This window comes from Podarcis bocagei, assembly GCF_964188305.1.
Source record: "Podarcis bocagei genome assembly, chromosome: 13".
Taxonomy (NCBI): Eukaryota; Metazoa; Chordata; class Lepidosauria; order Squamata; family Lacertidae; genus Podarcis; species Podarcis bocagei.
In genome coordinates, this window is record NC_138138.1 from 57,561,856 (window position 1) to 57,588,225 (window position 26,370).

General features: G+C 48.5%; 2 protein-coding genes across 15 annotated transcripts in view; both read right to left on the reverse strand.

Annotated features, from left to right (window-relative positions):
* The window catches only part of LOC308572648 (uncharacterized protein), a 152,819-nt gene that overhangs the window by 23,732 nt on the left and 102,717 nt on the right, over window positions 1–26,370 (reverse strand). The gene's annotated exons all lie outside the window — the stretch shown is intronic.
* On the reverse strand, window positions 1,324–7,516 carry LOC308572671 (uncharacterized protein). Its single transcript, XM_081168951.1, has 4 exons — window positions 7,368–7,516; window positions 6,152–6,234; window positions 3,503–3,620; window positions 1,324–2,834 (listed from the first exon to the last, which is right to left on the reverse strand). The coding sequence occupies exons 3-4, from the start codon at window positions 3,513–3,515 to the stop codon at window positions 1,999–2,001; spliced, it is 849 nt and encodes a 282-aa protein (XP_081025077.1). The 5' UTR covers window positions 3,516–3,620; window positions 6,152–6,234; window positions 7,368–7,516; the 3' UTR covers window positions 1,324–1,998.

Here is a 26,370-nt window from a genome sequence, read left to right on the forward strand (position 1 = left end):
GCTATGCATTTAGATGGATTGTTATTGATTTGGGGGGGCAGTAGCCCCTCCCTGCCCCCTCTTTGCCCCGCCCACGGAGGGACCCCCAGTATTTCCTTGCAATCTCCTTTCTTCTCCTGTTAGTGCTCACCTTGAAAGCCCTAAACAGCCTCAAAGACCCAGTAGACCTGAAGGAGCATCTCCACCTCCATCATTCTGCCCGGACACTGAGGTCCAGCACCAAGGGCCTTCTGGCGGTTCCCTCCCTGCGAGAAGCCAAGTTACAGGGAAGCAGGCAGAGGGCCTTCTCGGTGGTGGCGCCCGCCCTGTGGAACACCCTCCCACCAGATGTCAAAGAGAAAAACAACTACCAGACTTTTAGAAGACATCTGGAGTCAGCCCTGTTTCGGGAAGCTTTTAATGTTTAACAGACCACAGTATTTTAATATTTTGATGGAAGCCGCCCAGAGTGGCTGGGGAAACCCAGCTAGACGGGCGGGGTATAAATAATAAATTATTATTATTATTAACCTGTATCCATTATTTTGGATCATCAAGAGAGCCCCAGATGAAACCTCAATCCCTTCTATTTTTGAGACTTGGTCTATAGTTTTGCATGATAATAAGCTCTTGGGGGAAAGTTAAATTAATGGACAAGGGAACAACAGGAAAAGCTCCTGCGGAAAGAACAAGATGAAATTCTGTTGGAGCAAATCTCATTGCAGCAATTTATAAGCCATTTCCTCCGTGGGTTGTTTTCTCTCCTCTTCTCTTCTGACTACCCATCCCTCACAGCAACTCCCTTCCTTCTGCCCCAGCAGTGAGGGCAAAGTCACAGGCACCTTTCCAGCTGAAGGCAGCAGACATAGCTCAGTGCCCCCTCCAGAACAGCCCCTCCACTTTAAAGTCAGCAACAATGATCAAAGGCTAAAATATCAGCACCTAACACAGTTCAGCACCAAACAGGTGTCAATAGATAGAAAAAATCTGACTCTTTGGGCGGAGGCGAGGAAGAGTGTCCCAGTTCACACCCTTCTCCATCCATTTTCTTTAGCATACTGCAGGACTGGAGAAAGTTTACTGGTCCACTTTATATGGATGTTTGTTTTCATGAAGCGCTTTGAACACTTTGGAATGTCCCATGAAGAGGTCTAGTTTATCTCCCCATGTTATGCCCCCTTTGCCATCACTCTGAGGTGCTCTGGCAGTGCCCACACCTCCCTGCGCCACCTTCCCACTTTTATTCAAGGGGCCTTTCACCAAACACCCCCTTGATTTCTGGTGCCACCCCACAGAACTCCTATCTGAACACTTCTCCCCCAACATAGCAAGGAATGACATGTCTTGTGCAGTATAACCGTTTTATTAAAACATAAACAGGAAGTTCAAGGTAACTTTGTGTACATCATGTGCTTTCAGATATGCCTGTTGCTTTTATTTTATTAAAACTGTAAAAGGAGGCTTTATTATGCTGTTCCTCTTCTACTGATCTAACCAACCCTCCTTCACAACTCCCACTGCTCTCCCACCCCACTCTGACCTCCAACTGTCTCTCCTGAAGAGGCCAGAAACCACCTTGGCTGAGAGTCCTGGAAGACCATCTCTCTGCCATGCAGGCCTATTTCCACATGGCCTGGGACAGAAGGGCCAAGTAAGATGGATGGAAAGAGAGACTCCAGCTACAAGTTAAGGCTGCAGAGAGTAACCAAGGTGATCAAGGGTCTTGAAACCAAGCCTTATGAGGAACGGTTGATTGGAGTGGGGGCTGTTTATTATGGAGAAAAGGAGATGGAGAAGGAGATGTTATAGACATCTTCCAATATCTAAAGAGCTGTGCCATGGAAGAGGGAGCAAGCTTGCTTTCTCCTGCTCTGGTGTATTGAAGAAAGGAGATTCTGAGTAAACATGGGGAATAATTTCCGACAGTAAGAACTGTTTGCTTGTGGAAACAGTAAGTTCAGGTGGTGGTGGACTCTTCTTGAACTGAAGGATTTTAAGCAAAGGTTGGGCGGCCATCGGTCATGAATTCTTTTGCTGAATATCCTTCATTGCAGGGGGTTGGAGAAGATGACTCTCACCATCCAATCCAATGCAACAATTCAATGATTCTTGGGGAATCTGATTCTCCCCGCTGTGAGTTCTTTGATGGGAAGTGAGAAAGGACTCCTGACTAAAACACTCTCCGCATTCCAAGCATTTATACGGTCTCTCCATTGTATGGATTATTTGATGGGAAATGAGATGGGAGTCCTGACTAAAAGTCCTTCCACATTCCAAGCATTTATGTGGGCTCACCCAGGTATGAGTTCTTTCATGGGAATTGAGACTTCCCTTCTGACTGAATCTCCTTCCACATTCCAAGCACTGATAGGGTTTCTCCCCTGTATGAATTCTTTGATGGAAAGTGAAAGAGTCACTCCGAGAGAAGCTCTTTCCACATTCCAAGCAATGATAAGGATTGTCTCCTGTGTGAATTATTTGGTGGGAAGTGAGCTTGGCCTTTTCATTGAAGCTCTTTCCACATTCCAAGCACTGAAAAGGCTTCTCCCCTGTATGAAGTCTTTGATGGGTAGTGAGATTGGCCCGCTGACTGAAGCTCTTTCCACATTGCACACACTTGTATGGTTTCTCTCCTGTGTGAATTCTTTCATGGACAGTGAGATGAGCCCGCCAACCAAAGCTCTTTCCACATTCCAAGCACTGATAAGGTTTCTTTCCATTGGGATTTCTTTGATGGGAAGTTGAATGGGAGCTTTGACTGAAGCTGTTTGCACACTCCAAATTTTTATATGGTTTCTCCCCCGTGTGAATTTCATCATGGTCTCCCTTGCTCTTCATTTCCAATTCATCACCACCTGCAGAGAAAAGTGAAATGGATTAGAGCCTCAGCAAGAAATGGAGAACCCTAATTAATGAACAATGCTCATTAACGCTTGTGACAGGAAAAGAACTGAAGGGAGATAGATGGGAGGTCTTACTTGAGGTTTCATTGAATTGGTTGACTGGCATTCAGGGACATCTTTATGGGAACCTAAGATTCCAAAAACCTAGCTCTTTTCTGGAATGGATTTTGTCTGGCCCAATCACCAACTCGGTTCCATCTCTAATGTCAGTCATCTCTTTGGTGAAGCAAAATGGACAGAAGCAGTGACTTCCAAGGTGGGGGAGGCTGGCTAGTTCTTGGCTGTTGCCGCTCTGCCAGCAGAGATTCTTATGTGATGATTTATGATAGCCAGGGCAAAGACACCAGTATCACACTCTGTCTTTGAAGACAGGGAGATGAACTGGGGGTGAACCTCACATGCTCTTAAGGAGCCGCTTTTTATACTGAGATAAGAAGTTTGTTTTTCAGGGGTTTCAATATCAATTTTTACTAAAGGTTTTCCACTTAGGATACAATGAAAGGCAAACTAAATAAAAATGAAACACAGAGGATAAACAGAAAAAGAAAGTAAATTGGATAAATAAAAGGTGAAGAAGCAGCACAAGAAAAGGAAAATATAAAGCCCTGTGTCAAGGTTACCAAGAGAGGCCATGATTCCACAATTCTCCTCTATGACTTCTGTTCTCTGGTCAGGATCCAGCAATTCCCACTGCTCACCCGTGAAACAAACAGCGATGTCTTCAGAGGACAGTGAACTCTTTAAAAGAGAGAGAGAGAGAGAAAGGTCCTCCTCTTAGTAATAATAATAATAATAATAATTTATTATTTGTACCCCGCCCATCTGGCTGGGTTTCCCCAGCCACTCTGGGCGGCTTCCACAGAAACCAAAAAACACTAAAATATCATACATTAAAAGCTTCCCTGAATAGGGCCGCCTTAAGATGTTTTCTGAATGTCAGGTAGTTGTCCATCACCTTGACATCCGATGGGAGGGCATTCCACAGGGCGGGCGCCACCACCGAAAAGGCCCTCTGCCTGGTTCCCTGTAGCTTCGCTTCTCGCAATGAGGGAACCGCCAGAAGGCCCTCGGCGCTGGACCTCAGTGTCCGGGCAGAACGATGGGGGTGGAGACGCTCCTTCAGGTATACTGGGCCGAAGCCGTTTAGGGCTTTAAAGGTCAACACCAACACTTTGAATTGTGCTCGGAAACGTACTGGGAGCCAATGTAGGTCTTTCAAGACCGGTGTTATGTGGTCTCGGCGGCCGCCCCCAGTCACCAGTCTAGCTGCCGCATTCTGGATTAGTTGTAGTTTCCGAGTCACCTTCAAAGGTAGCCCCACGTAGAGCGCATTGCAGTAGTCCAAGCGGGAGATAACTAGAGCATGCACCACTCTGGCCAGACAGTCAGCGGGCAGGTAGGGTCTCAGCCTGCGTACCAGGTGGAGTTGGTAGACAGCTGCCTTGGATACAGAATTGACCTGCGCCTCCATGGACAGCTGTGAGTCCAAAATGACTCCCAGGCTACGCACCTGGTCCTTCAGGGGCACAGTTACCCCATTCAGGACCAGGGAGTTCTCCACACCAGCCCGCCCCCTGTCCCCCAAAAACAGTACTTCTGTCTTGTCAGGATTCAACTTCAATCCATTAGCCGCCATCCATCCTCCAACCGCCTCCAGGCACTCACACAGGACCTTCACCGCCTTCACTGGTTCTGATTTGAAAGAAAGGTAGAGCTGGGTATCATCTGCATATTGATGGACACCCAGTCCAAACCCCCTGATGATCTCTCCCAGCGGCTTCATATAGATGTTAAAAAGCATGGGGGAGAGGACGGAACCCTGAGGCACCCCACAAGTGAGGGCCCAAGGGTCTGAACACTCATCCCCCACCACCACTTTCTGAACACGGCCCAGGAGAAAGGAGCGAAACCACTGTATAACAGTGCCCCCAGCTCCCAACCCCTCTAGACGGTCCAGAAGGATGTTATGGTCGATTGTATCAAAGGCCGCTGAGAGATCCAGCAGAACTAGGAAACAACTCTCACCTTTGTCCCTAGCTCGCCGGAGATCATCAACCAGTGCGACCAAGGCAGTTTCAGTCCCATGATGAGGCCTGAACCCTGATTGGAAGGGATCCAAATGGTCCGCATCCTCCAGGCGTGCCTGGAGTTGTTCAGCAACCACACGCTCAATCACCTTGCCCAAGAATGGAAGATTTGAAACTGGGCGATAGTTGGCCATACTGGCCGGGTCTAAAGATGGTTTTTTAAGAAGCGGTTTAATGACCGCCTCTTTCAGCGGATCTGGGAATGTTCCCTCACAGAGGGAAGCATTCACCACCCCGCAGAGCCCATCGCCCAGCCCTTCCCGGCTAGCTTTTATAAGCCAGGATGGGCAAGGATCAAGGAGACAGGTGGTTGGTTTCACTCGTCCAAGCAGCCTGTCCACATCCTCGGGGGTAACGGATTGAAATTGATTCCATGCAACTTGACCAGACAGGGCTCTAGCACTCTCCCGCCCCAGCCCTGCTCCCACGGTGGTGTCTAGCTCCTTCCGAATATGAGTGATTTTATCTGCAAAAAACTTTGCAAAATCGTTGCAGGAGATCTTGGGGTCTTTACAAGGCCCCGATGGTAAAGGTGGTTCCGTTAAATTGCGATATACTGATCTTAGCCAGTATAACAATTATCTACTATGAATTGTTTGGTTGTTTTCTGCATTGTCTTCATGGGATAGTTTTGATGCACAATTTAAGTATGGATGCTTATTTTAACGTTTTAATGGAATTATTTTTATGTGTGTTTTGCAGTGTGCATTAAGAAAACTCCAAGGGCACATGGGGCACAAGGTAGGGAGGGTGGGGAAAGTCCCATTCTGCAGCAGATGGGGCTGGTTAGGTGAATCATGGCTGCTGCTCTTTATGGTTTGTAAACTGATGAGCGGCAGTGGAAGACAGGAGTGCCTCTGGTGTGTTCTGGTCCATGGAGTCACGAAGAGTCAGACACAACTAAACAACAGCAACAAAACTGATGAGAAGCATGCTTTAGTATTCATGATAAATAGACAAATAAAACTGCAACTAGTGATAGGGACATTCAGAAGGAGAATTAAGGTGAGGTGGATGTTCCTCATTCTCAGCACATAAACTTTCTTCAATAACATTTTCAGTCTTTGTTAAGGGCAGTTTTGACAAAAGCCAAGAGGAAGAGGCGAGAAATTCCTGGGACTCCAGAGGAACCCTGGCTGCCCACCCCTCCGCCTCTTCCCCCACAAGGCCGCCTTCCCCTACATGAGCTGGTTCCACAGTCCCTGCTTCCCCTCCGCCACCAAGAAAAGATGGATGAAGAGGTCTTGCCAGCAACCTTATATCACCTGCATGAGACAAAGGTAAGTGGGAAGCCAGGAGTGCATGACGCTTCTCTCAAGACGTGATTCATTGCCTTTCTAACTAAAGGTGGACCTTAGAGAAAGTACAGGTGTCACTCAGGAATTTCCAGAGGGACAAATGTAAGGTTCTTCACTTAGGCAGGAAGAACCAGCTACACAAGTATAAGATGGAGAACATAGGGGTTTTCATAGACCAAAAGCTGAACATGAGTCAACAGTCTGATTCAGCAGCAGAAAAGGCTAATGTGATTGTATCCACAGAGGTCTAGAGTCCAGATTAATGAAGTAATAGCACCACTCTATTCTGCCTTGAGCAGACCCCTCCTGGAGTTATGGGCACCAACATTTTGGAAGGGTATTGGGAAGCTGGGAGGTGGGCAGAGGAGGGCGACCAGGGTGATTGAGGGTCTGGAAGCCAAGCCTTATGAGGAATGGTTGAGGGAGATGAGAAAAGAGGGACCTGAGAGGACGGGAATTGACTCAATGGATTCAAGGAGCTTCTGTCTAAGTCTCTGAGGGTAAGGGGTGTTCAACAATGGAACAGCCTCCCTGCGAAGACTGGTGGACTCTCCTTCCATGAAGGTTTTAAAACTGTCCTGGATGCTTTAGTTGACCTTCTTGCATTTGACGGGGTTCAGCTAGATGACCGTAAGGATCCCTTCCAACTCTACGATTCTAGGAGTCTCCTGTGCTGAGTGCATTGCCCTCTACATGGAGCTGCCTTTGAGGAGGAATCGGAAACTGGTGCCAAATGCGGCACCCAGATTATGGACTGAGCTCCCTCCCTTGATTTATGGCATTTCTACGCGCTTTTTCTCCCCATTGCCCAGCATTTGAGTGGAGATTCCTCCATTGCACAGGGTTGGACCCTCGTGGGTCCCTTCCACGTCTCCGATTCTGAGATTCCACAGCTGCCAAGCTCCTGCGACCTCGCCCCTCCCTGGGTTGGCAGAGGGGGAGGGGGCATGGGCGTAGCAAAGGGGGGCAGCTGCGGGGGAGGACCCTCTGCTCCCCCCTTTGCGGATTGTGGGGGGAGCCCCCCATGCACCCTGCCCTGCAGCCCTGGGACCCCCCCTTCTCCCCACGGCCCCCTCTGGGGGGAGAGAGAGGAGACTCACCCAGCGGAGAAGCTCGGCAAAGGCGACCGGAGCCCCCTCTTCCGGGGAGGGTGGGGCTTTTCCCCCGGAGGTCCCGCCCTGCTGCGATTCTATTTCCGGTCCTCTCTAGGAATCCAGCTCTGCTCCTCTTAACTCTTGGCCTGCCGAGCGCGCCCATAGCACCCCTTCCTCCCTCTCCAGAGCAGGAGGCGCGTGCTCTGCGCCCCCCCCCCCGAGAGGGAATTTGGGGGACCCTCTGGGCTCTGCCCGAAGCAGGGAGCCCCAGCCTGGGAATCTCAGCAGAAGGAGCCACGACAGGGGGCTCGCCAAGCTTGGAAACCTCATCTTCTGAAGGAGCCAAGGGCGGGGCCAGGATTTTGTGGGGGGGGGGACACCTCAGTTAGCTATGCATTTAGATGGATTGTTCTTGATTTGGGGGGGCAGTAGCCCCTCCCTGCCCCCTCTTTGCTACGCCCACGGAGGGACCCCCAGTATTTCCTTGTGTTAACGGAAAAATCTGAGGGCTCTCTTGGACAAAGAGTAAAGACACCAACCAGGATAACTTGGAGCAAAACAGCAGCCTGTAGGCTTGGCCTTTATTGAACTGTTGCAACAGGGTGTTCCCCTCACTTGCAGGAGAGAGAAAAGACCCAGAACAATGGGCTGCAAGACCTTATAAAAACTTTTGAAATTCCCCTCCTCTAGGTCAAGCCCACCCCCAGAAACATCATGCATACATTACAGAAAGGAGGGGTTGAGGGAGGAGTTGTGGTGGTAACCTGAGTGTCCTGTCACCTGGCTGGTTCCTCCTTTCCCCCTCCCCATGAGTACTTTCCAGGTGACAATGGGGAGTTTGCAGTTTCCTGCCCCCAGAGGGAAGATCTGATCATTGTCCTTTGTTTCAGCCTGTGGTGAATCCACTGTTCTTTGTGATTTTTGATTGTCTTCTGTCTGGGATTATCAGGGTTGACATAGCAACTGGGCAGGGCTCCTGTGGATGTGCTGGTATGCTGAAGAGATTATGGCTGACCAGAAACCAAGCACCCCCTTTGATAGTTCTTGTCACATGGAGTAAAAAATGGAACAGTGCAAATCCGATGTATGGTTGATTTTCTATGAATTTATAACAGAAATGTGGCGTGTGTAGTGTGTGAGTGTGAGTGTGTGTGAAGTTTGTGCAAACAGAATGATTGGGGTGGGGGGGTTCCTGCTACAATTCCCCCCTTCGGAGATAAGATTGCAAAGGTGGCTACTTTGCAATCCTTTTCTCCGCACAATTTAAGGTGGTAAATAATAACCTGGTATTCTCTGTCCCAGATGTGTGTGTCCATGTGAACCTGAAAGGGACTTGGATATCATGCTACTTTAAGGATATTTGCATGGAAATATAATGGTGTAACAGTGCACTGCTCAGTTACTTGTGGTATTCTAGCACCTTGGAAGAAATATTTTCTCAATAGTGATCTATGCTTTACATTTAGGCAGGAAGGTCCACTAATGACTGAAAAGTGCAGTTTGCTTCCCCCCCGCCATTTGTGTGTTCTCAGGTGTCAAGGTAGCTCTTCTGTGGTCTCACATCGGCATGGTGTCGCAGTAGTGGCAATCCCTGGTGAATCCACTTAGGGCTTTCATATTTATCATGTAGCCTGGCACCCACCACAGCTGGCACAGGTTTCGGACACGTCCTGAGAGAAATGTCTTTGCCTTGGCCAAAATCCATGGGATTTCTTATTATTATTACAGGCTCTGGTCTCGCAGTCCTGGGAAGTTGATCACTTGCACTTTAAGGACCAAAAAGCTAATTGCAGCCTGGATACACTTGCCCAATTCAAACTGAGCCCAATTTGAATTTATGTGCCCATGGTTCTCAACCTTTCAAACCAGTCTGATAAAGGAAAACCGTTCTTAAAAGGGCACTTTGTCCAAATAAGTCAATTTAACTCTATAAGGGATCATTCCTGCTAAACCAAAGCATGTGCACCTTCATGTATCTTATAAGCTTCTCCTTGGTAAAGCAAGTTTTAGCACATTTTAAAATGGATAGGGAAAGTTGGCAGAGTGCCAGGTGGGACAATGAAATGTGGTTATCTAAACATTGGACTACACAATAGTGTGAGCTATCAGAAAGTATAAAATGCATGAGAATTGGTGTGCAAGCAATAAGACATTAAACATAAAAATTACACACAAAAATACCCCCCTTGTGGAAATAACACACTGTCAGACACATTTCAACATTCCTACATAATAACGCTTAATACAAAACAAACTAATTAAATATCAGTTGCATATCTTGACACAATTGTGATCTTTTATGCATGTATCTTTTGAATCCTGGAGCACAGAGGCTTGAGGTTCAAGTGAAAAGATGTCCTTGCAAGTCAACTCCACCCCCCTTTGTCAGGCCCACTCCCCTGGCAGTCTATATCCTTTGAAAGAGATAGCTGTGGGCACTTGGAAACTCTGGTGTCTTGTGATGACGGAAGAACTGAGTTGAGGGGTTGTTGCTGCTTTTCATCATTGCACATCTGTATAGGTGATATCCTGTAAGGGGCAGGGTTTTGGGGCTTAAAGACAGTTAGAAAAGGGAGGGGGCAAAAGGCAAAAAGGATGTCCTTCGGTTTCTGTTGGAAGCTGCAAATAATAAAAATCTTAGCGAATTAAGCGTTTCATTCATTCCAATATTATTATCACATTTTCCTATAACTACTGTTATTATCTGCCAAGTTCGTTTGCTTTCTTTCACTTTGGAGAGAAAGAGAACTGTAAAAAATACAAAGGTTAAAAAATACAAAAGAAAGCAAAAAATTAGATTACCAGTCAGATGAAAACAAACTTGACACAAAGACATCAGATTTAGAAAAGAATTATTATTAAATATATTATCAAGACCACGCAGATTACTACTAGACTGAAAAAAATGGGAAAACCATGGGGGAAAAAACTTTAAATTCACCATGTGCTATTTGATAAAAGAACTTCATGAAACTGACTTTCAACATGTGATGAACATGTCCCCAAAGTAAAACACACACACACAAAATGACCTATGAGGAACCAAATAAATAAATGCTAAAACACACAATTAATAAGTAACCTGAAGTAATCTGTTTTGGCATTCTAACATCCCAAATGAAAATGAAATAGTGTTTCTTGATGTGACAACATCAACTGTAATGTTAATACTGGGAAGAAAAATGAATGGCAATTTAAAGTTGTGCAGGTACCTTGCACTAGCCAAAATGACAGAATTAATAAGAAATGCTCAGGCAAAAAGGTAAACAAATACCATTCCACAAACAATGTTTGGTTGTGCTTCGATTAACTTCATAGACATCATGGAGAAACAGATTAAATAAATGAAAACAGATTATTTGTAACTTTAAAAAAAGTGTCAAAGCCACAAAGAGATGGAAGTCACTAATATAGCAGGGATTCAGACTTGTTTCACAGAACAGAAAGAAAGTTGCTGTGGGAGGAAAAGGGACAAACACTTTGTTATCGGGGTTCACATATCCTGTTAAAAGGGAAAATTATTTCATGTGAGAAGCCTGTCAGGAAAATGCTGTTCCTAAAATTCCCATTGAGGGGGGGAATGCTTTGATATTTACCTGTGAAAAGAATTTGGCATGTTAAGATTTGGAACTTGGAAAGCTCTTGACTTTTGATGGGCTAGTTGTTGTTTTGTTTTGTTTTGTTTTTAGCCTTTTGTCTTAAGTAGCCCCTGGAGCAAAGACAGATTAAGGGTGATTTCCCTCAATGGTTCCAAGTTTTCTTTTCTTTTCTTTTCTTTTCTTTTTTTTTGGGGGGGAAGAAACCTCCTCTCCCCCCTTACAGTTCCCCCCTTCCCCTCTCTCTCTTCTTTAGCTGATCTAGCCTCTGTGCATGTGCAGAGTTCATGTCTCAGCAAACCTTTTATACTATTGAAAATGTTGCATCCTTTGGCTAAATTACCATTTGAATAAGGGAAAGGAAGGGTAAGGAGTAGATTTTGAAAACAGGGTTTGATTTTAAACAAAAAAGAGAAACTCAGCAATTTAAGTATTCACCAAAGCTAGCAATTTCAGCCCAAGCAAACTGAGACTGCTTCCTTTATGTACAGGAAAGGGCTAATATCCCTCTGGCCATTCGCGGAACAATCAACCGCTCTCTTATTTATGAGTAAAAATGGCCAGAGTTAGAATTCATAGGATTTTTTTTTTTTTAACATTCTCAGCCATTTCAGCCTTACCATTTGCAGACAAAAAATATTATTATTATTATTAATATTATTATTTCCTGCCCTTTATTTACAGGAATGGTCAAGGCTAATTCTACTTGATTATTCATTTGTATGTGCTTAAACTTTGAGTAGACTTTTAAGTCTGATTTTTAAATAGTAGACAAAATGATAAACACTGTAATCACTCAAATGCTTGATATTACCAGTTGGGCTTCACCTCTCACCTTTTAAAACTAAAGAGCAAAGCTAGGCTGAATTTCAACTCCATTACCACACCAGAATTTAAGAATTACCCTCCAATGCTTGCAGACACATGGTCTTCCACACAGCCACAAATTGGGAGAGTTGAAAGGGACCCTGGGGTCATCTAGTCCAACCCTCCAAAATATAGGGTTCACAGCAAGATTTCACAGCAAGATTTGTACTACCAAAGAGGCATACATATTTAAGTACAGATTTACAGCTGGGAAAGGAAACATCTATACTCCTGAGAGGATCTCTTATAAAGCACAGTTAAAGCAGCCCTAGATTTGATTTTTTTTTTTAAAGGGAATACACAAGTGTTGCCCCCTCCCCTCTTTGCAGTTTCCTTTAAGGGAAGCTTACTCGGGAGTAAATTTACCTGGCACAGAAGTAAGAAGGGAGAAAACAACTGAAAGAGGCAGAGTGAAACAAGGGGGAGGGTGGGCATTTTCTAACAAAAGAGGCCATGAAGTCTTATAGAGACTGATATCAGGAGCCTTACAATAACTCTTCTGTCCAACCAAATCGAAGTTAAAACTGGACTCAAATATTTTTTCTTAGAATGAACACCATACTTTTATAGGCATACGCTTAATGAAATACATACACTGCATTTTAGCTTGAGAGAGCAGTTGTGCTCAACTAGGCTTTTGCAGCAGAAACATTAGGTTAACTTCACCTTCTCACAAACTCAAAAGTTACAACAAACATCATTTGCCATTAGACTTAGAATCACCCTCCTCACTTAAAACTAGAAGAAAGAGGTGGGGTAATCCCCCTTTCAGAACACAAGTAGCACGTATACAGGATTTCACCACTTGGGAGGGAAACTCTCTTTTAGAGCCTCTCTCAAATAACAAACATTTGCACACTCCATTCTCCATTTTATTTTGTTTTAAGATTGATAAGGCGCAACATGGCTTCCTTAGATTTTGGAGGGGTGAAGGTCAGGATGACCAGTTGAGAGCCAGGCCAGAGCCAGGTTTAACCTCTAAAAGCCATTTCATAAACGCAAGCAGCTAAAACTATTTTTCTCTCTCTTGCCTTGCAAACAGCAAGCTTTGCAAACAGCAAGTAGATTCTGCAGGTGCAGCTAGCTTGCCCCTGCAGGAAATTTGCCAGTTGAGGTTAAGCCATTTCTGAGAAACGACCCCTGACAAAGGCAAGTAGCAGGATGTTTGCTGACCGCCAGGCTCCAGGTGCTAAACCACACGACTCACTTCGGCACATTTCTAGGAAGCATGTGGTCAGGGGTATTTCCTGGAACTAATAAATAGGTTAAGCAGTTTATAAGCCAGCAGCGCCACCTAGTGGAATAGGCAACTTGGAACCAAAAGGATACACCAATTTATTCATTGGTTGAGTTTTAATGAATATGCATCAATGACCATAGGAAATTGTCAATCGTTGGCTAAAGGGATGCCAAGGGGCTGAACTGTGCTTTGCAAAAAAGGTATATAACTTAGCTGCCCCTAAGGAGGGGTGGGCATTTTCTCATTTTCCTAAATGCACCCTTTGCTTTTGTCTGACAAAACCAAATAAAAATCTTCTTCTTTAAGAAACTTTGCTGCCTGATTTTTACATTCCTGGTCTGTAATTCTGCAGTCCCTTTCATTTTTGGTGCCAAAGTGACTCGGATCAGAAGGACTTTAAGTGTCCTCAGAGACCAGGAGGCAGCTCCCTTGCCCTCTGGGCAGAGACGGCGGAGGGCCAACGGACCTCCTGGCTTCCAAGTGCACACCGAACCTTTTCTTCGGAGGGGGACAGAAGGCAACTTGACCCTCTTGCTGTATCCTGGGACAGAGGACAACGGATTTGAAGAGCCGAGGTTGGGAGGACAGGGCAGAGAACAGCCGGCTGGGGTGAGTACATGGCAACAAGCCCTGAGGGAATAGGAAATCCTCCTTTTAATTAAGGAGAAGGGAGATCCTGATCAAATCTCCAGCGTGGATAGTGGCATTAAGTAGAAGGGTTGACCCCTGACAACCACCCACGCTTTAGTATTAGGAAGGAGAGAAAGGGGGGGCACAGGGTGGTTAGCGTATGGTACAACGTCTGGCGAGAGAGGCATTTTGTGCATGTATGTGTGTTACCCCGGGGCATTCCCCTGGGGTCGTAGCAATAAGTACTCCTTGCGAAGTGAATGTGTGAGTGTTTGGTGTGGGGACGCTGTACAGGGTCATACTGAAAATGGGAGGGGGGAGGCTCGAAAGGCTTGAAAGGTCCAGTAATCCCCCTTCAATGTATGTTAAACAACTTCAAGAAAGGATTCAGTGGAGACTATGGCATAGACCAGGGGGGACATCCTGACCAGATTCCCTATATAGACAACTGGCTGAAGGTGGTAGATGACAACCCCCCCCCCCTGGTTGAAGAAATGCAGGACTGAACATTGCAAAGTCACTCCCTCATGTCAGGTTTTGGAGAGGGAAGACGTCCAGAAGAAGTGCAGTGTTTATGGAGAAGAGTGTACAGAACAGTAAGCAGTTATTACTGCATTAACAGAGGAAAAAATAAATAAATACCCACTTTCAAGAAAAGACCATGAAACAGGATGCTGCTATAGAATTAATGTAACAGGATCTTGAACAGACAAATGAAGGACTTAATAGATTAAACACAAGTCATTTAGAAGAGAGGTCTCAACTAATTCAAGACCTCCAGAGGCATGGAAGAGAATTTGACAACCTCAGAGAGGTTTTAGCTGAGAAAGACAAAGAAATTTCTGCTATTATGAGCAGATTAATATTCTGAAATGTCAGATCAAGTGCAAAGAGGATGAAATGCAAGACAGGGAAGAAGTGTTGTCTAAGGCTGAAAGGGAAGTCCAGTTGCTGAAAGATGTACAAACCAAAGGTGTGAACAGTGGAGGCAGAAAGCTTTCAGAACTTTCTGAGCAGTTAAGTGCAATAAAATCAGAACTTTCAGAACTTTCTGAGCAGTTAAGTGCAATAAAATCAGAACTGGCTGAGGGAAAAATTGAAAACGCTAGTAAAACAAAAGAGAATGAAGAATTTGTTAGGCAAATCAAAGAGACTAGCCAAACAGTTAAAGATCTTCATTCTGCAATCAAGACTTGTGATGTTACTTACAACAACAAAATCATGGAGTGTGAGTCACAAATTAAATTGCTTAAAGAACAAATAAGTAAATCAGCTAAAAAAAAATAAAATGCAAGAAACAGAAATAGAATGTAAGGAGGAAACAGACCATCTTAAATCCCAGGTCGATGAACATATCTCTGCAAAGGAGAAATTGAACAAGTTACTAAAATCAAAAGAAAAACAAAGAACAAAGTTTTGTGAATGAGCTGAAATCAGTGAAAGATTCACACAACCAGCTCACTTTACAAAATGCCAAAAAAAAGGGGGGATGAAGATTTAGCTAATTTATCCAGACAACTTGCTGAACATACTGACCATCTAGAAATTGTCAAAAGGTCACTGCAAGAAAAGGCAGAGATTGTGATATCCCTAAAAGACAAGCTTAAAGTTGTGGAGCAGCAGGCTTTCGCAGAATCGGAATCCCAGGCTTCAGTATTTTAGCAAAACCTCTAAATGAAGTTACCAGAGGAAGGGAAAGTGACCCCTTTGAGTGGGGACCAGCCCAACAAGAAGCCTTTGAGACTATCAAGCAATTAGATTCCACAGTGAAAGGCTGGCCACCCTGTCTGTGGCCTGTCACTGCCACCGCCACACTAGTGGAAGAAGCAGACAAGTTCATGTTTGGCCAGGAGATGCATGTGAATGTGCCCCATTCGGTTCTCACCCTTATGGAATATAAGGAGGCTGAAACAGGCTTTGCCCAACCCATTGAAAAGTCTGCAGGCGCAGTGGAAGCTTGTGAAGCAGACGTGCCTGATGCTCTAGAGAGACCAAAGGGTCCTAGCCATTTTAAGGGCCAGCCTTGATTCTTGGCTGTTGCCAATACTCCAAGGGAGGAAGCCCTGGGTAACGTGGCAGCCACTGAAGACAGCATGTCAGGCCACAGTGGCAGCCAGACCAGAGGGGGCTGGAAGCCCAGAAGGGGCTGTAGGACGCCCAGAAAGTCCAGAGGGGACTAGAGCAGTGTTTCCCAACCGGTGTTCCCCGGCACACGAGTGTGCCGTGAGACACCGGCTGGTGTGCCGCGAGATGCCTGGAGGGAGGCGGGCGAGTCGGGCGGCGAGAGGCGGGGCGGGGGCGGCGAGGAGAGGCCGCGCCTCCTGCTGCTGCCTGGCGCTCCTCCTCGCAGCCGGCAGCGCTGCCTGGGCGCCTCCGCGCGACTCTGTCTCGCTGGGTTTGGTCTCCCAGCAGAGACGGGTCACACGCGCCCCTCCCTCCCTCCCTCAGCCTGCGCGGAGGCGGATTGAGCGCAGCTGAGAGGAGCTGCCGAGGGAAAAAACGTTCACTTTTGTGCGTCCCTCCCGGCGTGACGCTGCGCGCTGACGTCACGGGGCGGGGCTTTAATGGTGGTGTGCCGCGAGATTTTTTTTTAGTACACAGGTGTGCCGTTGCCCAAAAACGTTTGGGAAACACTGGACTAGAGGATGCCCAGAAAAAGTACCAAGCCCAGAGGGGGCTGAGGCTGTCTTGGGAAGCTGTTTCTACGCTTCAATAAATCTGTATGATGGACTGTGGGCTGGAGAGAGGCTGAGAGCTGGGAAGAGGAAGGCAGTTACAAGTTGTTCCTCAGGCAGCAGAGCACCCAGAAGTGGGAGTGCAAGCCAGGCAAGCCGTTCCAAGAGGTCTAAGAAAGCCAAAGTCTCCAAGAGTTGTTTGTGCTCTGAGGCGAAGTCCAACAGCAAAAGGCATTGCCCTGCAATTGGCAGCTGGATGCAAGGCTAATATCCAGAAGTTGAGACGTTACTGGAAACAGTATGGGGTCCCGGAGAGATTGTCGTGATGCACTGCAAAGGCCATGGGAGAGGCCGGGACATGGTCACTAGGGACAACCGGAAGGCAGACAACGCAGCTCGTGAAGCAGCTTTGAAACCTCCACCAGCACTCAACGCAGCCCTCATCCCACAACTCACTCCAGACGATGTGGAACCACGCTACACACCGGAGGAACAACAGTGGGCACGCCAGGAAGGAGCAACACTCCAGGAGGGATGGTTCCGTCTACCAGAAAACCGTGTTTTTGTGCCCCAACATCTGGCTACCGTGATTGTGAAGAATTACCACGAGTCCACTCATCTAGGGGGTCCAGCTGCCAGAGCACACCTTGGGAGACTTTTCTATATCACTAACCTTTCTCAACTAGTTGCTGCTATATCCCAGAGGTGTGTCCTGTGCGCCAAGAACACCCCCAGACAAGGCCACCTCCCTCCGCCGGGTGTACAACACGTGGGCTTCACCCCTATGGAGAGCCTGATTGTGGACTTCACTGAATTGCCTCCAGTTAGGGGTATCAAATACCTGCTTGTGTTTGTCTTCACGCTGACGGGCTGGACAGAGGCATACCCCACTAGAACAGAGATACCTCGTGAAGTGTCCAAGAAACTGTTACATGAACTCATACCCCGATTTGGCCTCCCCAGAAGTATTGGCAGTGACAATGGCCCTGCCTTCATTGATAAAGTTGTGCAAGAAGTGTGCAAGGCGCTGCAGATAAACTGGAGGCTACACGCAGCCTACAGACCCCAGAGTTCGGGAAAACCTGAGCGTATGAATCGCACCTTGAAGGCCCACTTGGCCAAGTTGACCCAGGAGACGGGACTACACTGGATAGATGTCCTGCCCATTGCCTTGTTTCAGATTCGGAGCGCTCCAACCAAGAGACTGAGACTATCACCCTTTGAACTTTTGTATGGCAGACCAACCCCTTTCGTCCGAGACATCCCCGCCAGTTTGGGGCGGGTGGGAGATCACATCACTCAGGAACAAGTGCAATTCCTGTCCCCGTGTGTGTTTGCTTCCCTTTCCAGGTACTACCTCGAGCCTACACCGTGCAGTCTCGCTGAGCCGGTCCACCAGTTCCAGCCGGGTGACAGCGTGGAAGCGCAACCCCCTCATCCCTAAGTGGCGAGGCCCGTATACCGTCCTCCTCTCCATCCCAACTGCGGTGAGAGTAGCCAACGTGATTCCCTGGGTGCATCACACGCGTCTGATCATCACCTTGTGTCTGACGCTACCGGAAACGCGTTGGGCCACGGGCAACGTGATCCTGCGACTGATCATCACAAGGACTTTCACAAGGACTTTCCCCTTTTCTCTATAATGTTCTGTATTGATTTGCTCTATGTCCTATTGCCCTGACCCCACCGAGCCATACCGACCCTATTGGCCTGCGGACCTCTGCTACGACTGGTTCGTCTTGCCAGTGGTAAGAAACGGCGTGCTCATTGGCTATTGGGAACAGGGCTTTGATGAGGTTGCCGTATTGAAACATCCCACTACCCCACTGTGGCTTCTCTTCCACACCACTGTCCAGCGCACATGGGTACTGTTCCTACGGGAAGTTGCAGAGACGGTCGAAATCTATCGAGTTCTGGACCGCTCTTGCTGTTGGGGGGGGGGGTAACCAACTGTCACTCAGGGGGTAGAGTACTGTACCAACCCCATCTGGTAGACCAGGTCCTAATCTTAATCCAGGTGTTGCATGAGACGGAGCCTATCTTAATGCAAATATTGCAGGGGAGGGAGCCTGAACCAGGTGCGCATTGAAATTGCTGAACAAGTGCCAGTAAATCCTGCAGCCCCACCTGTGGTTGTCGTGGTGGCTCGAGCCTCCCATAATCCCAGAAGAATACCTGGCCTGGTAACTCCACATCTAATACCCTTGAATGTGGTAGGGTATTCTTGTGGCTGCATAAGGGTTACCACCCCAGGCTTCAGCCTCCATAGGCCCTGGTCAGAGACCACGTAGGTGACCGCTACCCAGTAGGACCAGCCTTTAAACTTTACAGAGTCTATTGCCATTTTTATAGCTCCCGAGGCCTAACAGTGTATCAGTGCCAGGCGGCCACTTTTCCCTGTGTAGAGTGGGAATGTTTTGTGTGTAGACGCTGTTCACGCCTCAGTAGGGCCAGGAGTTAGAGGCCCACATGACCTGGCCTTCATGGGCCACCATCCCTTTGGCCTGCGGTATTACCCTTTTTGTGGTATTTCTGTGTTGGTGGTACAGTTCTTTGTTCTGGGGCACCGAACATTCCTCGAATCAGGATGTGGATCATACCCCGCCTCCGGATGGTTCTCACCTCTCAGATGGCCACCGGGGGGAGGGAGAATACCTTCCTGAACATGACCACGGCTGTGGCCAAGAGCCTGAACAGGTCTGAGTGCTGGGTATGCGTGCGAGGTCAAGATTCTGAACACCACCTATGTGGTTCCCGAGCACCATATTTGAAGACTTGACAGGGTCATAGAGGGAGGCCCGTGTATTCACAGGAGTGTACATTTCCTGGCTCTCTATGATGGTGCACCTATAGGTCCATCAAGCGAAAATGGAGAACCGTGACCGGTCAGCATTTTCGTGATGAAAAGGGGGGAATGGAGGGGTGAAGGTCAGGATGACCAGTTGAGAGCCAGGCCAGAGCCAGGTTTAACCTCTAAAAGCCATTTCATAAACGCAAGCAGCTAAAACTATTTTTCTCTCTCTTGCCTTGCAAACAGCAAGCTTTGCAAACAGCAAGTAGATTCTGCAGGTGCAGCTAGCTTGCCCCTGCAGGAAATTTGCCAGTTGAGGTTAAGCCATTTCTGAGAAACGACCCCTGACAAAGGCAAGTAGCAGGATGTTTGCTGACCGCCAGGCTCCAGGTGCTAAACCACACGACTCACTTCGGCACATTTCTAGGAAGCATGTGGTCAGGGGTATTTCCTGGAACTAATAAATAGGTTAAGCAGTTTATAAGCCAGCACCGCCACCTAGTGGAATAGGCAACTTGGAACCAAAAGGACACACCAATTTATTCATTGGTTGAGTTTTAATGAATATGCATCAATGACCATAGGAAATTGTCAATCGTTGGCTAAAGGGATGCCAAGGGGCTGAACTGTGCTTTGCAAAAAAGGTATATAACTTAGCTGCCCCTAAGGAGGGGTGGGCATTTTCTCATTTTCCTAAATGCACCCTTTGCTTTTGTCTGACAAAACCAAATAAAAATCTTCTTCTTTAAGAAACTTTGCTGCCTGATTTTTACATTCCTGGTCTGTAATTCTGCAGTCCCTTTCAATTTAAGATTTTTTTTGAAGCAAGCTTGCAATTTAAAACTATGTGCATTTAAGAACAGTCTGTGGATGCCAAGGCCAATGTAAATACAAACCCTTGAAATATTTCTAAATCTTTGAGTACATCTCTTAGTCTTTTTTTTTTTTTTTTTTTTTTTGCCTCTGAGCACCATTAAGTTTACAGTTTCATGTTCTAGCTTTAGGTTATAGTTTAACAACACAAATTTGATGTGTTCAGCTCTCCCTAAGAGTTCACACCCTGATTTTGTTGAAGGATCCCTGAGGTGGCCACTGTGCCCTGGGTTCTAGGTGGTGGGCCTAAGCCATCCACTAAAGTTACAGCGGTCTCGTACTTTGTACTTGGAAAGACCATTTTGCCCCTTTATTTTATTTTATCTTTCCCAATTGGAGATGACAAGCTGGAGGGGCATATTAGAATCCTCTCTGGGGCAAAAAGGCTTCATGGAAGCTTTGTTGCCAGGAGGAGTCCAGCTAGGGTGTTTAGTGAGCTCCCATTCTCTCATATGTTATTATTGGGCCTTTTTTTTTTTTCGTTAACGAAGTACGCTAAAGACAGAAAGAGTGGAAACACACACACAAGGGAGGAAAGGCAATGGGAAAGAAAGGGGGGACAGAAAAAAAATATCCTTTCAGTACTCAAAGTACCCTTGACTAACACAATTCCTACATATCTACAAGCTACAAACTCATTTCAAGAAATCTTACACATGAACTCAAACTCCAGCCACGGGACTCCTTGCCCGAGAAAACTTCAGCCACGGGACTCCTTGCCCGAGAAAACTTCAGCCACGGGACTCCTTGCCCGAGAAAACTCCAGCCACGGGACTCCTTGCCCGAGAAAACTCCAGCCACAAAACTAAAATTCCTTTTCCTCAGCGCTGCTTCACAAGACTAATCCTAGTGTGGGGCCCCACTTCGTGAACCGCCCCTCTACCCTCCACAACAGCCTCCTGCCTAGCCTTTGAGACTAAGTTTGGGCTCCCTACTGGACGCCTGTGCTGTGCAGTGCCAGATTGGGGGTCCGAGAAAACAAAGTTTTGAAAGGGGAGCAAACGACCTTGCGTTCTCACATACCCAGGTCATCCCTAACAAAGGTCGCCAGGCAGGAGGGGCAGCTTCATTTGCAGAGTTAGGGTAGGTGGAGAGTAAGAGAATACTTGAAAGACTCCTCTGGACGACTCCGAGAGAGGGATGTCAGAGAAACAGTAAAAGAGCCACGCTTTCCCGGACTCAATTCCAAGACGGAAAACGGGGGAGAAAAGGGATAGAGAGATTAAGACGTTCCTGGACGACCCCGGGGGGGAACGTCGGAAAACAGCAAAAGGTACCACAATTTCCCCGGCCAAGCACCGCGTAAGAATTTGTGGGGAGAGAAAGGGAAAGGTTTTGACGTTCCTAGACGACCCCGAGAGATAACGTCAGACAGAAAAGTTCCGCGATTTCCCTGGCCACCCTCCGAGGGGGAGAATCGGGGGAGAAAAGGAGAGAGAGAGAACGTACCCGGCCGACTCCGAAGGGTAACGTCAGAAATGAAAGAAGGAAAGTCTGGCTGTCGTGGGGACGTTACTTTTCCACCCCCCTCCCAATGTATTTACTTCAAACCATACTCACGTTCGAAGATGTCCCCCCGCAGATCCCGGGATCCTTTTCCCTTAGCCGGCTTGACCTCGCCTTTGCTCCCCTGGTTGAGCTTTTGGTGACGATTGATTACCGCCCGCAAAGAGGAGGCAGGGAGAGGAAGAAGGATCTCTGGGCTAAGGTTGCCCAGTGGCGCCCGATCCCTTCTATCTCCCCTCTCACCTTTACAGGAGAACCAAGTGTCCCTGAGTCTCTGGTCGCCAAACTGTTAACGGAAAAATCTGAGGGCTCTCTTGGACAAAAAGTAAAGACACCAACCAGGATAACTTGGAGCAAAACAGCAGCCTGTAGGCTTGGCCTTTATTGAACTGTTGCAACAGGGTATTCCCTTCCCTTGCAAGAGAGAGGAAAGACCCAGAACAATGGGCTGCAAGACCTTATAAAAACTTTTGAAATTCCCCTCCTCTAGGTCAAGCCCACCCCCAGAAACATCATGCATACATTACAGAAAGGAGGGGTTGAGGGAGGAGTTGTGGTGGTAACCTGAGTGTCCTGTCACCTGGCTGGTTCCTCCTTTCCCCCTCCCCATGAGTACTTTCCAGGTGACAATGGGGAGTTTGCAGTTTCCTGCCCCCAGAGGGAAGATCTGATCATTGTCCTTTGTTTCAGCCTGTGGTGAATCCACTGTTCTTTGTGATTTTGATTGTCTTCTGTCTGGGATTATCAGGGTTGACATAGCAACTGGGCAGGGCTCCTGTGGATGTGCTGGTATGCTGAAGAGATTATGGCTGACCAGAAACCAAGCACCCCCTTTGATAGTCCTTGTCACATGGAGTAAAAAATGGAACAGTGCAAATCCGATGTATGGTTGATTTTCTATGAATTTATAACAGAAATGTGGCGTGTGTAGTGTGTGAGTGTGAGTGTGTGTGAAGTTTGTGCAAACAGAATGATTGGGGTGGGGGGGTTCCTGCTACACTTGCAATCTCCTTTCTTCTCCTGTTAGTGCTGACCTTGAAAGCCCTAAACGGCCTCGGTCCAGTAGACCTGAAGGAGCATCTCCACCCCCATCATTCTGCCCGGACACTGAGGTCCAGCTCTGAGGGCCTTCTGGCGGTTCCCTCCCTGCGAGAAGCCAAGTTACAGGGAACCAGGCAGAGGGCCTTCTCGGTGGTGGCACCCGCCCTGTGGAACGCCCTCCCACCAGATGTCAAAGAGAAAAACAACTACCAGACTTTTAGAAGACATCTGGAGTCAGCCCTGTTTCGGGAAGCTTTTAATGTTTAACAGACCACAGTATTTTAATATTTTGATGGAAGCCGCCCAGAGTGGCTGGGGAAACCCAGCTAGACGGGCGGGGTATAAATAATAAATTATTATTATTATTAACCTGTATCCATTATTTTGGATCATCAAGAGAGCCCCAGATGAAACCTCAATCCCTTCTATTTTTGAGACTTGGTCTATAGTTTTGCATGATAATAAGCTCTTGGGGGAAAGTTAAATTAATGGACAAGGGAACAACAGGAAAAGCTCCTGCGGAAAGAACAAGATGAAATTCTGTTGGAGCAAATCTCATTGCAGCAATTTATAAGCCATTTCCTCTGTGGGTTGTTTTCTCTCCTCTTGTCTTCTGACTACCCATCCCTCACAGCAACTCCCTTCCTTCTGCCCCAGCAGTGAGGGCAAAGTCACAGGCACCTTTCCAGCTGAAGGCAGCAGACATAGCTCAGTGCCCCCTCCAGAACAGCCCCTCCACTTTAAAGTCAGCAACAATGATCAAAGGCTAAAATATCAGCACCTAACACAGTTCAGCACCAAACAGGTGTCAATATGTTCTGAAGGAGCCACGTTCCCGTGAAAAAGTTATATTATATTTTGTAGCATGTCCTGTTTACAGAACTATGCAAATTTTCGTTGGAACACATTTCATTGTATTCATTCGTAAGGCATTTCCTCAATGGGTTGTTTTCTCTTTTTTCTCTTCTGTGCTTGAGACATGGATCATAGTTTTTACAAGATACTAAGCTCCTGATAAAATCTTTTGAAACATGAAAAGTTCCTGCTGAAAGAACCAGAGGACATCTCGCGGGAGCAAATCTCGCGGCAGCCTTTCACGAGCCGTTTCCTCCTTTCTCGCCTCTCCTCTCTGCCTGCCCCTTCCTTCTGCCCAGCAGGGAGAGCTCAGCCCCCCTCAGAGCAGCCCCACTTGCAAGGCAGCTCCAGAAAGGAGGCAAGACTAAGGGGGAGGAGAGGGGGAGAGAAAGAGATGGAGAGCGGAGCTGGAGGGGGCGGGAACCTCTCTCTCTGATTGGCTCCCCAGAGAGGCGGGGGCGGAGCCAGGCCTTTGGGCGGGAAGAGGAGAGGCGCCTTTTCGGAGGGAGTTTGGAGGCTGGAGCTGAGGCGGGAGGAAGGAATAATAATAATAATAATAATAATAATAATAATAATAATAAGAAGAAGAAGAAGAAGAAGAAGAAGAAGAAGAAGAAGAAGATGACGACTGAGAGGCTGAGTCAGGGGGAGCAGTGAAGAAGTGGCTCTGGCCTGAGGAGAATCTCGGGGGCCAGAAGAAGGAGAGGGGAAGAGGGGCTGAGTCGGGGGGAGAAGTGGCTCTGGCCTGAGGAGAATCTCGGGGGCCAGAAGAAGGAGCGGGGAAGAGGGGCTGAGTCTGAGGGAGAAGTGGCTCTGGCCTGAGGAGAATCTCGGGGGCCAGAAGAAGGAGCGGGGAAGAGGGGCTGAGTCTGAGGGAGAAGTGGCTCTGGCCTGAGGAGAATCTCGGGGGCCAGAAGAAGGAGAGGGGAAGAGGGGCTGAGGCTGAGGGAGAAGTGGCTCTGGCCTGAGGAGAATCTCGGGGGCCAGAAGAAGGAGTGGGGAAGAGGGGCTGAGTCTGAGGGAGAAGTGGCTCTGGCCTGAGGAGAATCTCGGGGGCCAGAAGAAGGAGTGGGGAAGAGGGGCTGAGTCTGAGGGAGAAGTGGCTCTGGCCTGAGGAGAATCTCGGGGGCCAGAAGAAGGAGAGGGGAAGAGGGGCTGAGTCTGAGGGAGAAGTGGCTCTGGCCTGAGGAGAATCTCGGGGGCCAGAAGGAGGAGAGGGGAAGAGGGGCTGAGTCTGAGGGAGAAGTGGCTCTGGCCTGAGGAGAATCTCGGGGGTCAGAAGGAGGAGAGGGGAAGAGGGGCTGAGTCGGGGGGAGAAGTGGCTCTGGCCTGAGGAGAATCTCGGGGGCCAGAAGAAGGAGAGGGGAAGAGGGGCTGAGTCTGAGGGAGAAGTGGCTCTGGCCTGAGGAGAATCTCGGGGGTCAGAAGGAGGAGAGGGGAAGAGGGGCTGAGTCGGGGGGAGAAGTGGCTCTGGCCTGAGGAGAATCTCGGGGGCCAGAAGAAGGAGAGGGGAAGAGGGGCTGAGTCTGAGGGAGAAGTGGCTCTGGCCTGAGGAGAATCTCGGGGGCCAGAAGAAGGAGAGGGGAAGAGGGGCTGAGTCTGAGGGAGAAGTGGCTCTGGCCTGAGGAGAATCTCGGGGGCCAGAAGAAGGAGAGGGGAAGAGGGGCTGAGTCTGAGGGAGAAGTGGCTCTGGCCTGAGGAGAATCTCGGGGGCCAGAAGAAGGAGAGGGGAAGAGAGGCTGAGTCTGAGGGAGAAGTGGCTCTGGCCTGAGGAGAATCTCGGGGGCCAGAAGAAGGAGAGGGGAAGAGGGGCTGAGTCTGAGGGAGAAGTGGCTCTGGCCTGAGGAGAATCTCGGGGGCCAGAAGAAGGAGAGGGGAAGAGGGGCTGAGTCTGAGGGAGAAGTGGCTCTGGCCTGAGGAGAATCTCGGAGGCCAGAAGAAGGAGAGGGGAAGAGGGGCTGAGTCTGAGGGAGAAGTGGCTCTGGCCTGAGGAGAATCTCGGGGGCCAGAAGGAGAGGGGAAGAGGGGCTGAGTCTGAGGGAGAAGTGGCTCTGGCCTGAGGAGAATCTCGGGGGCCAGAAGAAGGAGAGGGGAAGAGGGGCTGAGTCGGGGGGAGAAGTGGCTCTGGCCTGAGGAGAATCTCGGGGGCCAGAAGGAGAGGGGAAGAGGGGCTGAGTCAGGGGGGAGAAGTGGCTCTGGCCTGAGGAGAATCTCGGGGGCCAGAAGGAGGAGAGGGGAAGAGGGGCTGAGTCGGGGGGAGAAGTGGCTCTGGCCTGAGGAGAATCTCGGGGGCCAGAAGAAGGAGAGGGGCTGAGTTGGAGGGAGAAGTGGCTCTGGCCTGAGGAGAATCTCGGGGGCCAGAAGAAGGAGAGGGGAAGAGGGGCTGAGTCTGAGGGAGAAGTGGCTCTGGCCTGAGGAGAATCTCGGGGGCCAGAAGGAGGAGAGGGGAAGAGGGGCTGAGTCGGGGGGAGAAGTGGCTCTGGCCTGAGGAGAATCTCGGGGGCCAGAAGAAGGAGAGGGGAAGAGGGGCTGAGTCGGGGGGAGAAGTGGCTCTGGCCTGAGGAGAATCTCGGGGGCCAGAAGAAGGAGAGGGGAAGAGGGGCTGAGTCGGGGGGAGAAGTGGCTCTGGCCTGAGGAGAATCTCGGGGGCCAGGAGAAGGAGAGGGGAAGAGGGGCTGAGTCTGAGGGAGAAGTGGCTCTGGCCTGAGGAGAATCTCGGGGGCCAGAAGAAGGAGAGGGGAAGAGGGGCTGAGTCGGGGGGAGAAGTGGCTCTGGCCTGAGGAGAATCTCGGGGGCCAGAAGAAGGAGAGGGGAAGAGGGGCTGAGTCTGAGGGAGAAGTGGCTCTGGCCTGAGGAGAATCTCGGGGGCCAGAAGAAGGAGAGGGGGAGAGGGGCTGAGTCTGAGGGAGAAGTGGCTCTGGCCTGAGGAGAATCT